This window comes from Oncorhynchus tshawytscha, linkage group LG01 (genome assembly GCF_018296145.1).
Source record: "Oncorhynchus tshawytscha isolate Ot180627B linkage group LG01, Otsh_v2.0, whole genome shotgun sequence".
Classification (NCBI taxonomy): domain Eukaryota; kingdom Metazoa; phylum Chordata; class Actinopteri; order Salmoniformes; family Salmonidae; genus Oncorhynchus; species Oncorhynchus tshawytscha.
In genome coordinates, this window is record NC_056429.1 from 44,904,597 (window position 1) to 44,920,680 (window position 16,084).

The 16,084-nt window shown below is 42.5% G+C and overlaps 1 protein-coding gene across 3 annotated transcripts in view; it reads right to left on the reverse strand.

The window, feature by feature from the left end:
• The window catches only part of LOC112251145 (WW domain containing transcription regulator 1), a 79,499-nt gene extending 64,374 nt beyond the window's left edge, over positions 1-15,125 (reverse strand). For 2 of the 3 annotated variants that reach the window (XM_024421932.2, XM_024421924.2), the window contains exon 1: positions 14,378-15,125. In XM_024421932.2, the coding sequence (XP_024277700.2) occupies positions 14,378-14,781 (404 nt within the window). In that variant the 5' untranslated portion in view covers positions 14,782-15,125. The remainder of the gene's footprint in view (positions 1-14,377) is intronic. The other variant, XM_024421940.2, reaches the window with a different exon arrangement.
• Between the last annotated feature and the right edge of the window lie 959 nt (positions 15,126-16,084).

The window sequence follows — 16,084 nt, forward strand, 5'->3', positions numbered from 1 at the left end:
TCATCAAACACCTTAATCTTAAAGTAGCTACTATAACATTGATCAAATACTGATCAGATGATAACAGTGGGTAAAAGTAAATCTTTCAATGTGCTGGTCCCGCTTTTCCAAAAGCATCTTAAGGCAAAGTTTATTGTTAGAACATTCATAGGAGTGTCGTTAAATCTCTGAGCTGTTTCCCAAAACCATCGTTATTGTCACACTTGAAAACGTTCATAACGCCAGCCTCAGACCACTCGTACAACAGCTAAGTGTGTTGGATTTTTTGATCAACGCTACACATAGAAAATCATGGTTTATTTGTCTATACATGTGACCGCCGACAACGTTAGGACATGTTTTGCAAAAAATGTAAGTTGCCAATGTCTTTGCAACAAACAAGCAATGTTTAAAAATATGCTTCAAATGAAAACCAAGACGACTGCATGAAAATATAAATAGTAGGACCAAAAATCAAATCAAATTGTATTGGACACATACACATGGTTAGCATATGTTAATGTGAGTAGTGAAATGCTTGTGCTTCTAGTTCCAACAGTGCAGTAATATCTAACAAGTAATCTAACAATTCCCAACAACTACCTAACACACACAAACCTAAAGGGGTGAATGAGAATATGTACAAAAGTGTGTGGATGAGCGATGGCCGAGCGGCATAGGCAAGGTGCAGTAGATGGTATAAAATACAGTATATACATATGATGAGTAATGTAAGATATGTAAATATTTTTAAAGTGGCATTATTTAAAGTGACTCGTGATCCATTTATTAAAGTGTCCAGTGATGTCTCAATGTAGGCAGCAGCCTCTCGGAGTTAGTGATTGCTGTTTAGCAGTCTGATGGCTTTGAGATTGAAAAACATCTTCTGTCTTTCGGTCCCAGCTTTGATGCACCTGTACTGACCTCGCCTTCTGGATGATAGCGGTGTGAACAAGCAGTGGCTCGGGTGGTTGTTGTCCTTGATGATCTTTTTGGCCTTCCTGTGATATCGGGTGCTGTAGGTGTCCAGGAGAGCAGGTAGTTTGCCCCTGGTAATGCGTTGTGCAGACCGCACCACCCTCTGGAGAGTCTTGCAGTTGAAGTCGGTACAGTTGCCGTGCCAGGCTGTGATACAGCCCGACAGGATGCTCTCGATTGTGCATCTGTAAACGTTTATCAGGGTTTTGGGTGACGAGCCAAATTTCTTCAGCCTCCTGAGGTTGAAGAGGCAATGTTGCGCCTTCTTCACCACACTGTCTGTGTGAGTGGACCATTTCAGTTTGTCTGTGATGTGTATGCCAAGGAATTTAAAACTTTCCACCTTCTCCACTGTTGTCCTTTTGATGTGGATACGGGAGTTCTCCCTCTGCTGTTTCCAGAAGTCCACGTTCATCTCCTTTGGTTTTGTTGATGTTGAGTGAGAGGTTGTTGTGTACACAGCTGTGAATATAACTGACGAGAATTCTCGTGGTAAGTAGAATGGCCGACATTTGATTGTAAGGAATTCTAGGTCGGGTGAGCAGACGGAATAGAGATCCTTTGTGTTATGATCACACCATGAGATGTTAATCATAAAGCATACACCCCGCCCTTCCTCTTCCCAGAGGTGTTTACCTCTGTCGGCGCCATGCATGGAGAAGCCCGGTGGCTGGACCGATTCCGACAACATATCCTGAGAGAGCCATGTTTCCATGAAACAGAGAATGTTACAATGTCTGATTTCTCTCTGGAAGGCAACCTTTGCTCGAATTTCATCTACCTTGTTGTCAAAAGACAGGACATTGGCGAGTAGTATGCTCGGGAGTGGGGAGCGATGTGCCCGTTCACGAAGCCTGACCAGAAGATCTTTCCGCCTGCCCCTTCTGCATCGCCGTTGTTTTCAGTCAGCTGCGGGATTATGTCCATTGTCCTGGGTGGTGGTCCGAAGAGAGGATCTGCTTCGGGAACGTCGTATTCCTGGTCGTAATGTTGGTAAATTGACATTGCTCTTATATCCAATAGTTCTTCCCGGCTGTATGTAATAAGACTTAAGATTTTCTGGGGTAACAATGTAAGAAAAAATACATTAAAAAAAAACAAAATACTGCATAGTTTACGAAGAACGCGAAGCGACCATCTCTGTCAGCGCCGACAGAGATGGCCTATTTCAATCATACTGAAATACATTTCATGTTCAATAAATTGAGTTCCATTTTGCTACTTGTAGGCTACAGTGTTTCGATCCCCATCAGTAGACACATGACGCCCTTAGCGACTTTTCTCTCTGCGTGGAGTTTTGGGAAATGCATAATACATCTCTTCATCTGATGTGGAAAAGATGCATAGTTAAAAAACACTCGTAAGCCTAAATTCCATTTTTAACTGGGAAACCAGGCCATGGTTAGTCTAACTCCCCTTGTGTCTGTGCTCGTTTGAGTGTTTATTATAAACAAGCGTCTGGCAACAACTTCTCAGTCGGAACCTTGATAAGACCAGGACACAAACACAGGCAACACTACAGATACGGCTGGTCTGTGATAGGTCAGATTCCACAAACGGAAACAATCACACCTAATATGCTGTTATACGTTACATATAAAATCTGCCATGGAATTTCAGCTACACAGAATTCAACATATTTAGGTCTGATTCATGTGGGTCTGTATGAAGCACTTTGAAGATACTGACTGCCATCTAACATCAAACTCATGCTTAATTAGAGACTACCCTTATTCATAGATTGTTACAAAAAAACATCCATACATTGAGGAATTTTGGGCTTTCCAAGTAAAGCAGACACCCTGGTATGCCGTGTGTGAGACAGCCTTGTGTGTGACACACACATACAGCTTGGAGTCTGCAGCCCAGATGAAAGCACTAAGCTAGGCATAAACTAGATAGAAGACATGTAGGGATTTATGAAGAGCTCCAAGCAGAAGATGAAGTTTTGTTTATCTCCTCCATTCTCTCCGGTGTCATGACTTTCACCTCCGCCTCAATGTATCAAGTCAGACTGTCCAGATCTCAGTCCCAACTCAAACCCCTGTACTAACTCAACCCAGCCAGAGAACAGGACATTGGTTAGCTAAACACTGATTGAACTCTCTGCTCCTCTGCCTCAGCATTAATCACCTACCTCCTCCAGTCCTGAATCCAGGGATGTCAAAGCCACCCACGCAGATCTCCCTCTCTCCATTATCACTCTTTCTATCCCTCTCACCATCATTCCCCATCACACAGACTAGTAACACTTTACAGTAAGTTATACTGTGCACTGTACCTCCCACACACTTTTATCAGGCCTACTGAAGCGAGCTAGGCAGCTACTATTCAGTCCAGCTTGGGAACGCAGGGTTAAGCTCTCCGCTCACTTTACTCTGTTATTATACTGGTGCGCTTCGGGGGAGTCAGATTTTTTGGAGCAACGCGCACCTTTTGGTAACATATTTTACTTGCCAGTGTAACCTACCAAAGGTATTCCAGTTTGAGATTGTGTTGAAATGTAATAGCTCCCGTCTCAGCTAAAAATAGATTGTCATACTTTTTTAATTAATTATTTTCTTGACAAAAAAGTATCACAAGGCAAGCAGCGGTGTAAATAAAATACATTTTCGGGGGATTCTAATAATTTAATAAGGCTACAATGTTGTTTGGTTTAGTCACTGAGATTATATTTATCAATGCAAAATAGTGTACATAGCCTAAAGACCGATCATTTGTTCATTTGACATAGTGGGATCTTTTTGTGTCTAAAATTAACTAAGCGAGAAATGGTGGTGGAAACGCCTTTCTGCACAAATATTGATATAATAACCATCATATCAAAGTACTCTTGGAGTCATGTGATATGGTGTGTGGTCCACTACGATTCGGGAAGCCATGCAGTTTATTAGGCTACAGATTAACTTCACAGGGTGGTGAAAGTGCACAGTGATCTTGTTGCTCCTGTTCAATAAATATTGATGGTCTTATTCTGGTGACAGGATGATTGATGCTTGACTTCCATTTGACAAATACAGTGGGGCAAAAAAATAACAATACTTATTTTCACCATAATTTGCAAATAAATTCATTAAAAATGTTTTTAATGTGATTTTCTGGATTTTTTTTTCTCATTTTGTCTGTCATAGTTGTAGTGTACCTATGATGAAAATTACAGGCCTCTCATCTTTTTAAGTGGGAGAACTTGCACAATTGGTGGCGGACTAAATATTTTTTTGCCCCACTGTAAAAATCATTCTTATCATGTAGACTAGCCTACCTGCACAGCTTACGCCCACTGTTTCTGCGAGCTGTTGGCTAGAGCGCACGTGCGAAGACCAGAACAGATACATTTGCTATTTTATTGGAAATGCAAATAGAAACACATCGAACTTTTGATTTTTTTTAGTCGGTACATGACCCGAAAAAGTACATTGGGTGCACTACGTCCTCATGCACTGACTTATCTGCAGCAAGTCCGTTTGGTGGAAACACTGTCCTCTTTGTAACTAGAACAGTAGTTGCTTTGAAAACTGTATTTTTCCCACAATTGCATTTTGAGCAACGGTCATGTGAGACCCTTTACAGATAGCTGAGCATATGACGCACGTCACTACTTTACAGGAGAGGCATTTGAACCAAAAACCTTTTTTCAACCCAATACATTTTTTTGGGGGGGGCAAAATGCCTTCTTGAACGTGTGAGCTTTGATGTGCCTTAATAACAAACTCATATGTAAAATCAGTAAATGTAAATAAAATGTGAAATCACAAAGTTGTTAAGACACTGAGAAAATACAGAATCTTGCCAAGCCATGATTGGTTGAGATGAGGGGGCTGCGACATTCATGAGAAAGAGAGTCCATTCTGTCACTCAAGGCTTCTCTGTCAAATGGCAGATCCTGCTCTATGCTACCACAGATATTTGAAAGATCCATTGTATTTACTAATATTTTAATCATGCTACAGCTTTAAATGTCAGTGGTGTCCAGAATAAAGCTGCTGGCATCGACAAAGCTCTGTCTTCTGTGGCTAAAGCAGTCTGGACTGGTTGAAGCAGAGTGGGAAGGATTATTTTGAAAGTGTTTCAGTCTGCCATGAATCATTATAATCCATAGACCGGTAAGAGTCCACAGTTAAAATGCCAAGATAACTACTTTGAGACAATAACGCATGTAGCTTTCATCTTGAACATCTTCATTGAACAACATTTGAACATCTTGGCCATGTTCTGCTATAATCTCCACCTGGCACAGCCAGAAGAGGACTGGTCACCCCTCATAGCCTGGTTCCTCTCTAGGTTTCTTCCTAGGTTGTGGCCTTTCTAGGGAGTTTTTCCTAGCCACCATGCTTCTACACCTGCATTGCTTGCTGTTTAGGGTTTTAGGCTGGGTTTCTGTACAGCACTTTGATATATCAGCTGATGTAAGAAGGGCTATATAAATAACTTTGATTTGATTGCTAGCTATTGTTAGCTATTTTGCTAGCTAGATAGACAATGGCATACTGGTGCCGTTGTAGCTTGCTTCATCCCGCAATGAGCCATTGTTTACAAATGGCCACTGTGGTCCGAAATAATCAAACACCAGGTTACGTTATAGGGACACATGCTAAGTTGGCTAACCACGATGAAATGATAGCTAAATAGCTATTGGATTATAGATTAAGGTAGATTTTTTGCATGCTCTACTAACAAACTCACTCACTTTTGTACATCGCCTTGGTCCGTACAACTGACCTTATTTTAGCGCCCCAAAAACAATACTTCCAGATCAACTGTAATGTCAATATCATTGTAAAGCACAATTTCTCCCTCCCCTTTCCAACAGCATCAATTGCATGACCTAAACGCTGCCCATTTCTGCATGATTCAAGCATGCAATGAGCCCCGTCGGGTCTTTTTAAAAATGGCGGGTGGGGAAGCGAAACTAATGCGTGATAGTGAGAAGGAGAGATGTGTGGGAAAATAGCTTTTTTTTCCACTCGATCTGTCCAACTTATCGCCTCTAAAATGTAAATAAAACACTATAAAGAGTTTATATAATGTGTCATTACAAACCTATTTGAAGGTTTGTGTCGAATTTGAATCGGGTTTTTAGGGCGGTGCTAAAGTGATCTTCAGAAGTAAACAGCAAGCGGCTTTGAGAATGATGGCATGCAATGACGACGCAAAAAATGACTAGATATCCCCCTTACCCCCATCACTGTCCATTTCTTGTTTTTAAAGGATGAGAGAAGTGCTACACCTGGTGGAGAGAGATTGTAAGAGAGAAATAGTTGCTTTATGCGTGCTGTACATTACGACATGACACGTCACTATGTAACAGAGGGTCCGTTTTTTCAACTGTTCTCCAATACTATAGATCCATTACCATGTTGATCAACACTTGAATAGAAACCTAGTTCACACCCCAGATGTTGAAGTCAACACAGTCGCTACAGTCCCATTAGTTTTCTTTGTAGCCTCGTTTGAATGTTGCGGTTGCGCACATTTGTACGGAATGGGTTGAGTTTACTTTAGCTGGTTAGCCAGATGAATACTATTTACATCTAGCCAGCTGGTAATTATGAAGCTAAACGTTTGCTAAATATAGCTAGTTATCTTGTGTCTGCATTGCCATTGTTGGGCTGGAAGCAGGCGTGTACAGGGCATTTTAGTACAGCTGTAGCAGTCAACAGGCAAGCTATAGGACTTCAATTCATGTTTTATCCAATTTTTCTGGAATTTGTCTGTCAGCATAAACCACCGGTACAAGATGATCAAGGGTGAACAAGCAACAATTCTGCTATTTATTTTCTTTGTACTTGGAGTTTATTGCTTGGACGTTATTGAATGAATGTTATTGCTGGTATGCAAGGTTAATGTCTTGTCTATTTTTGTCTGCTTTCCTCCTTCACAGCTTTAATTGCCTGGAGCCTGGTGTTGTTGTGGCCTTTCACTCAGATGGAACCAGGTTTCAGCTGCTGTACAATGTTGACGTCCTTCCTCCCAGAGATGCGAAAGCATTCCCCCGGACTGGACACAACTCGGCAAACATATTTTTAAGAAGACAAGGAGTTTTGCAATGAAAAGGCTATGGACATTCCATGTCCTGCTCCAAAGGATAGGACAGAAATATGCTCTCAGGCTAGATTTCTTTGTTCATATCATAACCTGCAGTTACTTTTAAGTTACTTAAAAGGATCTTATGATATAGGCCTAGATATTGTTTTTATCTAAACCTTTAGCTGGTTTACAATACTCATACTAACATACTGTATACTAAATCACTTAATGAGTATTTACTACTATTCGAACACAGCTTTTGGTGTTTGTGTGTTTTACATTTTTCGTAATGATAGGCTACTACCTTTAGCACTTGAAATTAATAAAGTATTTTATTGTTGAAATATTTGTTTTTTTAAGCACTACCTCACTGCTTTAGCACATGGCCACATTCGCATGTGTTCCAATGTGGATTATTTAAGAGATGGGTGGGTCTAAGGCTTTAGAGGGTGTGAACGATACTAAATGGCAGTAAACAATGAACAGCACTGTAGCTAAAATGGCGGCGGAAGAAATGGCAGCAGTTTTACAGGCGCCTAACCAATTGTGCTATTATGTGGGGTTTTTTGCGTTATTTGTAACTTATTTTGTACATAATGTTTCTGCAACCGTATCTACAGCAAAAAAGAGCTTCTGGATATCAGGACAGCGATCACTCACCTCGGTTAGACAAAGATGACGCACAAGACAATCTCCAAACACACCACAGGACCGACATCCCCGTTATTTGCAAAAGGAAGCGATGCAGGTACAGAGGACAAAGAGCTGGATGCCTGGTCAGGACCCGGAGAAGGCGACTGGGAAAGCTGCCGTTACAGTCAATACTACTCGCCAACGTGCAATCATTGGACAATAAATTAGACGAGGTACGATCACGAATATCCTACCAACGGGACATCAAAACTGTAATATCCTATGTTTCACGGAATCGTGGCTGAATGACGACATGGGTATTCAGCTAGCGGGATATACGTTGCACTGTTCATCATATATGCATAGTCTCTTTAACCATATCTACATACTTCCTCAATCAGCCCGACTAACCAGTGTCTGTATGTAGCCTCGCTACTGTATATAGCCTGTCTTTTTACTATTTTATTTCTTTACTAACACCTTTTTTGCACTATTGGTTAGAGCCTGTAAGTAAGCATTTCACTGTAAGGTCGACACCTGTTATATTCGGCGCACGTGACAACTAAACTTTGATTTGATCCATGGGAAAGGTTCTTTATTATACTACAATAGGCAATTTAATACTGTAAATGGTTTGCCTAATGGGGTAACTTGGTGAGATAATGTTCAGAGAATCCATTTAGGAAATTTGGTGAAAGTATTCCTTTTCTCTGTTTCCCAAGGATTCGATTAATGTAGAGCAAGTGTGAAAATCACAGCAAAATGTTTGAATGCCTTTTGCTCCTAAATGGGATTATACATTTATGAACTTTTAGAGCAGCATTAGTTCCCCATGTTTCCTCCAACTACATATGCTTGTGCTTCTCTGAATGCATATATCCCTCCTCCATGTGCACAGTGGGGAGAGGGAGTAAGTGGCTCGCTCACACAACAGCTGACAGCAAAACAGGGACAGGCATTTACTTTTTTTGTTTTGTTGCAGGAATCAACATAACGCATCGGCTATTACTGTAATGGTTTTAGTAAATAATGGTTTCAGTACAATCTACAGGAATGTTTTGTCGCATAATCACAGACTTATGCAAAATGCTTTGGTGAGAGGAAGGCAATGTCGATGTCAGTAATTTTCTGTTTATTGTCCCAGCTCTACATGTCTGACCTATTACCAGGTACTACCACAGGACTCAAAAAAAATGTCAGGCCTTATGTAACCCTATTATTTTTCATTTGAGTAGTACACAGTGTATCCCATCCTTTTTTGGGACATTCAACTGTACAGTAAAAGTCTGCAATAGAACAAAGAAAAAGTTCAGAAAAAACAAATGCCTTAAAGGCAGACAGGACAGGAGACATGATGGATCAGCAGTGGCATCCTTAACAAAGAGCTCAGAGTGAAACTAAAAAGATCCAGCAGCTTCGGGACAAGCAGGCAGACTTTGTTATCCGGACTAGTTAATTGCAGGGTGCGGTGAGGCCGGGGCTCCCAGCTTTGTTGGTGGTGACAGAGCCAACTGTGAAAACCTCTGCATGAGCAGGCATGTTCTCACCCCCGGCCGGGAACCAGAGAAGGGAGAGGAGACACCTCCTTGAGCCTGGGGTTAGACTGCAGTCATTCCCTCCCTTTCCTTTCCTCCTCTCCACAGGTGCCAACAAGAGAGCTCACAAAAAAACCTCAGCCGTCTTTCCATCCCTCCCCTCAAACTCTTTCCCTGCCTCTCACTCCCACTTGTTCTCCTTCCACTCTTACCCCCTTCTATTTCTCTCGTTCTCTCCCTCCCACCTGTCCACCCCCTCTCGCTCTTTCCAATCTCTCGGTCTCTCCTCCCCTCTCGGTTTTTCTCCCATTACAAAATCGTTACATGCAAGCACAGCCAACCCCCTCTCCTTTTTCTGTGGAAAGTTATCTAGCTAATGAACAGCCAGACCTACTGATCAGTGTTCTTTCTGTTCTGTGGTTGTTCTCCTGACGTGGCTAGTTCTCCTGAGGGTCAGCATGCAGCCAGCCAGCCATAGAGCCAGGCAGTACAGACCAGCCATGTCCCTCTGCTTCTCTCATCATCTCACACTGTGTGTTTACATTTCAGGCTGCCTGTTTCCTGGGAAAAACACCCCCTCTGTATTGTTATTCATTATTTCACCTGGTCAACTGGCGTTTAAGCTAATGTTGAACTGATATGGATTACTCTTGGAGACAATGAGCATCAGGCTAATGTATCGATGGGCTGTTGATACTGTTCAAATAGAGTAATCTAGGAACAGATCTAGGTAAGTGTAAAAAAAAAAAAAAAATAAAAAAAAATTTAAATTTAAACGAACAAGAAATAGGTGTATGAAGTGAGTGCGTTTTAGCAGAGAGGCCTCTGCTGCAGTGAGACTTGGTGGAGACCAGGGTGTGTTCACACCTTTATAATTACTGTCCCTTTAGAGGACATCCTGCTGAGCTGACCCCTACCACACAGCCCTAACCTCTGCCTAGTCAAGATAGCCATGGTGACCCCTGGGGCGGGGAAGAATGGGTCTGCCTGGTCATCTTGTTCCACCGAGTCAAGAGTCACAACACTCATTTGCATTAAGACTGACTGTCTCCAGCAGGAGAGGTATGAACCAGCAGAGGAAGGCACTTCACTGATAAGGTAATCACTTTTTATTTAGTTTGTCATTTTTCTTTTCAGAGGTAATCCCTTTCTTATCAAGGTGAACAAGAACAGGGATCACAGGTGTGTGTGTGTTTGTTTGAAACAGGTTACAAAACAGTGATAGTTTGGATTCACATTGATAGTCAAACACACACACATTTCGTTTCAGTTTACCTTGGGCATGTGCTAAAGTGAGGTGAAAGGTCACTTATTCTGAAAAGATGGCGCTGGATGGAATAGCAGCTGTTTTACGGGCTCCTGACAAATTGTGCTATTTTTTTTTATTTATCTGATCCTAACTTTTTTTGTACATAATGTTTCTGCCATGATTTCCTATGACCGAAAAGAGCTTCTGGACATCTGAACAGCGATCACTAACCTCGATGTGGATGAGGATTTCTACTTCAATGACACTGAGGCGAATTACATACTGCACATTCCGAACCAGGCCCAAATCGGTCTTACCTCATTTCTACCAGCATGTCACCTGTGCAACTGGAGGCAAAAAACAAAAACTCTACATCACTTTTATTCCACACACAGAGACTCAAACATAGCTCTCCCTCGCCCTCCATTTGACAAATCTGACCATAACTATCCTTCAGATTCCTGCTTAGAAGCAAAAACTCAAACAGGAATTACCAGTGATGTGCTCAATAAGGAAGTGGGCCAATGAAGCGGCTACTCAGCTAAAGGACTGGTTTGCTAGCACAGACTGGAATATGTTCCAGGACTCATCTGATGGCATTGAGGAATTTACCATATCAGTTATTAATAAGTGCATCTACGATGTCGTCCCCACAGTGACCGGACGTACATATCACCACCAGAAGCAATATATTACAGGCAACATCCACACTGAGCTAAAGGCTAGAGCTGTTAATTTCAAGGAGCAGGACACTAATCTGGACATTTAAGAAATCTGGCTCCACCCTCAGATGAACCATCAAACAGGCAAAGTGTTAGGACTAAGATTGAATCCTACTACAACAGCTCTGACGCTCGTAGGATGTGGCAGGGCGTGCAAGCTATCATGGATTACAAAGGGAAACCCAGCCGCAAGTTACCCAGTGACGCGAGCCTACCAGACAAACTAAATGCCTTCTATACTCGCTTCGAGGCTAGCTAAACTGAACCATGCATGAGAGCTCCAGCTATTCCGGGCGACTGTCTGATTATGCTCTCCGTAACAAATTTGAGTATGACCTTTAAACAGGTTAACATTCACAAGGCAGCAGGGCCAGACAGATTACCATACTCAGAGCACATGCTGACCAGCTGGCAAGTGGCTTGACTGATATTTTCAACCTCTCCCTGACCCAGTCCGTAATACCTACATGTTTCAAGCAGATCCTTGTGCCCAAGAACACCCAGGTAACCTGTCCTAATATTTAAATATATTTCTTAATTCATTTATTTTACTTTGAGATGTGTATTGTTGTGAATTGTTAGATACTACTGCACTGTTGGAGCTAGGAACACAAGCACTACTCTACAACCGCAATAACATTTGCTAAATATGTGTATGTGACCAATATAATCGTAGCACTCACATCTGTAGCCATGAAATGCTGGTCATGGCTCACATCAACGCCATCATCCCAGACCCACTCCAATTTGCATACTGCCCCAACATATTCACATATGACGTAATCTGTGTTGCACTCCACACCTTCCTTACCCACTTGGACAAAAGGAACACCTACGTGACAATGCATTTCCTTGACTACAGCTCAGAGTTCAACACAATATTGCCTTCTAAGCTCATCGCTAACCTAAGAACACTGGGACTAAACACCTCCCTCTAACTAGATCCTGGACTTCCTTACGGGCCGCCCCCAGGTGATGAGGGTAGGCAACTACACACGGGGGCCCTTCAGGGGTGCATGCCTAGTCCCTTCCTGTACTCCCTGTTCACCCACGAATGCTTGGTCGTGCACGACTCCAACACCACCATTAAGTGTGGGCTCCTGAGTGGCGCAGCGTTCTAAGGCACTGCATCTCAGTGCTAGAGGCATCACTATAAACCCTGGTTCAATTCCAACCGGCCGTGATTGGGAGTCCCTTAGGGCAGCGCACAATTGGCCCAGGGTCGTCCGGGTTAGTTTGTGGGTAAATAAGAATTTCTTAACTTACTTGCCTAGTTAAATAAAGGTTAAATAAATAAAAGTTTGCAGACAACACAACGGTGGTAGGCCTGATCACTGATTATGATGAAACAGCCTATAGGGAGGAGGTCAGAGACCTGGCAGTGTGGTGCCAGGCCAACAACTTCTCCCTCAGTGTCAGCAAAACAAAGGAAAGGAGGTGATCATGGACTACAAGAAACGGAGAGCGGAGCACGCCCCCATTCAGACGGCTGTAGTGGAGCGGGTCGAGAGCTTCAGGTACCTCTGTGTCCACATCACTAAGTACCTGTCATGGTCCAAACACATCAACACAGTCGTGAAGAGGGCACGACAATGCCTCTTCCCCCTCAGTAGGCTGAAAAGATTTGGCATGGGTCCCCAGATCCGCAAAAAGCTATACAGCTGAACCATTGAGAGCATCTTGACAGGCTGCATCACCTGTTGGTATGGAAACTCCTTGGCATCGGATGGTAAGGTGCTACAGAGGGTAGTGCATACAGCCCAGTACATCACTGTGGCTGAGCTCCCTGCCATCCAGGACCTCTATACCAGGCGGTGTCAGAGGAAGGCCCTAAAAATTGTCGAAGACTCCAGCCCCCCAAGTCATCGACTGTTCTTTCAGCTACTGCATGGCAACCGGTACCGGAGCGCCATGTCTGGGACCAAATTGCTCCTGAACAGCTTTTACCCCCAAGCTATAAGACTGAACAGATAATCAAATGGCTACCCTGACTATTTGCATTGACCCATTTTTTATTTGCACCAGCTCTAAGCACACTCACTGGACTCTACCCACACACTCAAATATACTACACTGACACTCCAACTCACTCACACACACACACTACTACTACCACCTCACACACACACACGCATATTGATGCCACACGAAAACACACACATTCACACGGTGCTGCTACTGTGTTTATTATCTATCCTGATTGCCAAGGACTTTTACCGCTACCTACATGTACATAATACCGCGTACCCCTGCACATTGACTCGGTACCCCTTGTATATAGTGTCATTATTGGTATTTTATTGTGTTACAATTTCCTTTATTTCTACGCTTACTTTGCATTGCTGAGAAAGAAATGGTAATTAAGCATTTTACAGTAAAGTCTACACTTGTAGTATTTGACGCATGTGACAAATAAAATATGATTTATCCCAGTGCGTGGGTGAGGATTAGAAACACTACAGCCATTGTGGTTTAACCGGCTGGGGCTCAGAGAACGAAACCAAAGACAACTTCACTGCTGTTGCACAATACACTAGAGGTGGTCTGTGATCACGTTGCACAAGGAGATACTTCACTAATGAATGGGGCCAGGTGCTCGTTTATATTATTATATAGGTCTAGCACAACACACTGACTAATTCTAGCAATGAGATTAACCTACCAGCCTGCATGAAATGACAGTGTTCACTGCAAGCACAGACAGGTAGGCTACGGCTCACGCAAAATATGAGGCTACACGCAGTACTGGGTTCGACTTGTGTGAACAATGCCGCATTCAAAACAATTGGGAACTCTGAAAAATACGAGGTCTAATCATGACTTCGGTGATCTTCAGTTTGGAAAGTCGAGTTTGAATTCCGAGTTGGATGATAGAGTTCCCAGTTGTTGTGAACGCACTGAAGTCGTAAGTGGGAGATTTCCGAGTTCCCAGTTGTTTTGAACGCGGCATAAGTGGTGGCATTATAGGGTCTTAGCTGACAGCGCCAAACAAAGACACAAAAACAGTATACTCAGTCAAACTGGCCGCACAGCGCTCAAAGGGGCCACTTGTTCCGCACAGTGATCCAAAACTATTGTTGTTGGGATTTACACTCAAATTACACAGATTTTCCACAACCCATTTAGGCCCATCACTTGAGATGAACCAAAGTTACCTGAAGTGAGGCTTGCACTGACTGAACCTGGTGTTTTGTTTTTTAAAGGGACTGGAGACATGTGTGTTTTCTGTATAATAAAAAATTAAAAAAACTTACTTGAGAAAGTACTTCTGTCCAGTTGACGTGTAGGCCATCTCCCATCCAGGAGGCAGGGGCAACTCTTCGGCAACATCGAAAGACTGGTGCCGGATGTGCGAGTGATGTACTGGGCTTGGAGTTGAATTGGCTCCCAATCCAAGCTGTAAGGACGCGGGCGAGGAATGTGACCGTACGTGTTGTACGGTGAGCCTGGGCGGGTGGCTGCCCGAATCAGTGCTCGACTGTCGGGAGTGAGATCCAGAATCTGGCTCCTTGAAAAAAGACTCGGGTAACATTTTTTTCCTCCATGAACTGGGTTTCGGGTTCATAACCGAATTAAAAAGCGCCTCAAGATCCGTATCAGAGTCCTGGGCGACATGGATAACTTGTTGTCCTGGCATTGGCTGCAGTGGGTTGCTCATTTTGGCTTCGTAGAAAAGTTACAACGCAATACAGAAAATATAAAACGAAAACGTTTCGAGGCGAAGAGAGATATCAAACCTTGAGCTCTCTTTAAACGGTCATAAACCCTCCTCTGTGTGGACAAAAAATAGTTATCACCTTGTTGCCGTCAAACTCGCGTTAAAACAATTCTGAAAGAGTTAGATTTGTTTTTTTAAACACTAAAATGTATCCTTACATTAGAAAAGTAATAAGAACTGTACTTTCTCTTTGCCTCGGCCAGTTCGATAGCTCTTGTTGGTGCTGCCCGAACTTCACTCCCGTCCCAAAGTTTAACTCAACTTTTTACGACGCCTGTGTCAGCAGTCGTTCATGAATTATTCATGAGCTCCGGGGCGAGAGGGGTTTAGTACAGTTTCGTGATTACAAAACAATCTCTCAAATGACAAACTATTGATGGCGGGTGTAACAATTTTGAAAATGTTTAAATAGTTACAACTCAACGCCACAAAGTTGCGGAATAGAGTTGAGAGTTTGTTTCAGCAATACATCACGGCTGCTTCGTTCTGTTACATTTGGAGATCATTTGGGGATGGTCTATAGGCCTAGAGACTATGAACTAAAACAAGTTAAGAATAGTTCAAGTTAGTGGAAAACTGTCCACAGAGCCTATCTGTCGATTGGACAAGTGAAATCATTTTGAATGTAAGGTAGTGCAAAAATTACCCATCTGTTGAATAATAACTTGAAACTTGTGAGGTTCTGAGATGTTTTGTCATTGCCCATATATAGTATGAAAGATGAAAGATAGGCTGCGCCCATGCCTGTCAGATGTAGGCTACCCTACTTTTCCCCCTTCATAGTGCATTTTCACTCCCACTTATTCAACACAGAGGTCAATTCTGTATAGTGTGTCCAGAGGCCTACATTAGAAAAAAAATGACAAAAACACTGTGCTTGCTATCATTTCATTACTATGTCAACAATGTACTTCCAGACATTCTGAAATTCACTAAAGCATCCCATGTATGTAACTTTAGTCTTTCACTTTTCCATGATTCATGACAGTCTCAAGCTAATATTTTTTTTTATGTTCAGAGCTTTCTCTGTACACTTCTGTATCAGTTCTGCCCCACATTTTGATGTAATTAATTAAGACATTAGACTACTCATGGTGGATTCTATCCAAAGTTGTTGTTTTTTAAAATCTAAAATATCCACAAATGAGTTATTCCTCACAAAACCCAGACAAAAATAAAGACCATGATTTTGGAAAATGTCATGAAATTTTAACTATTGAATAGTCTTTTTGGCAAAGGATTG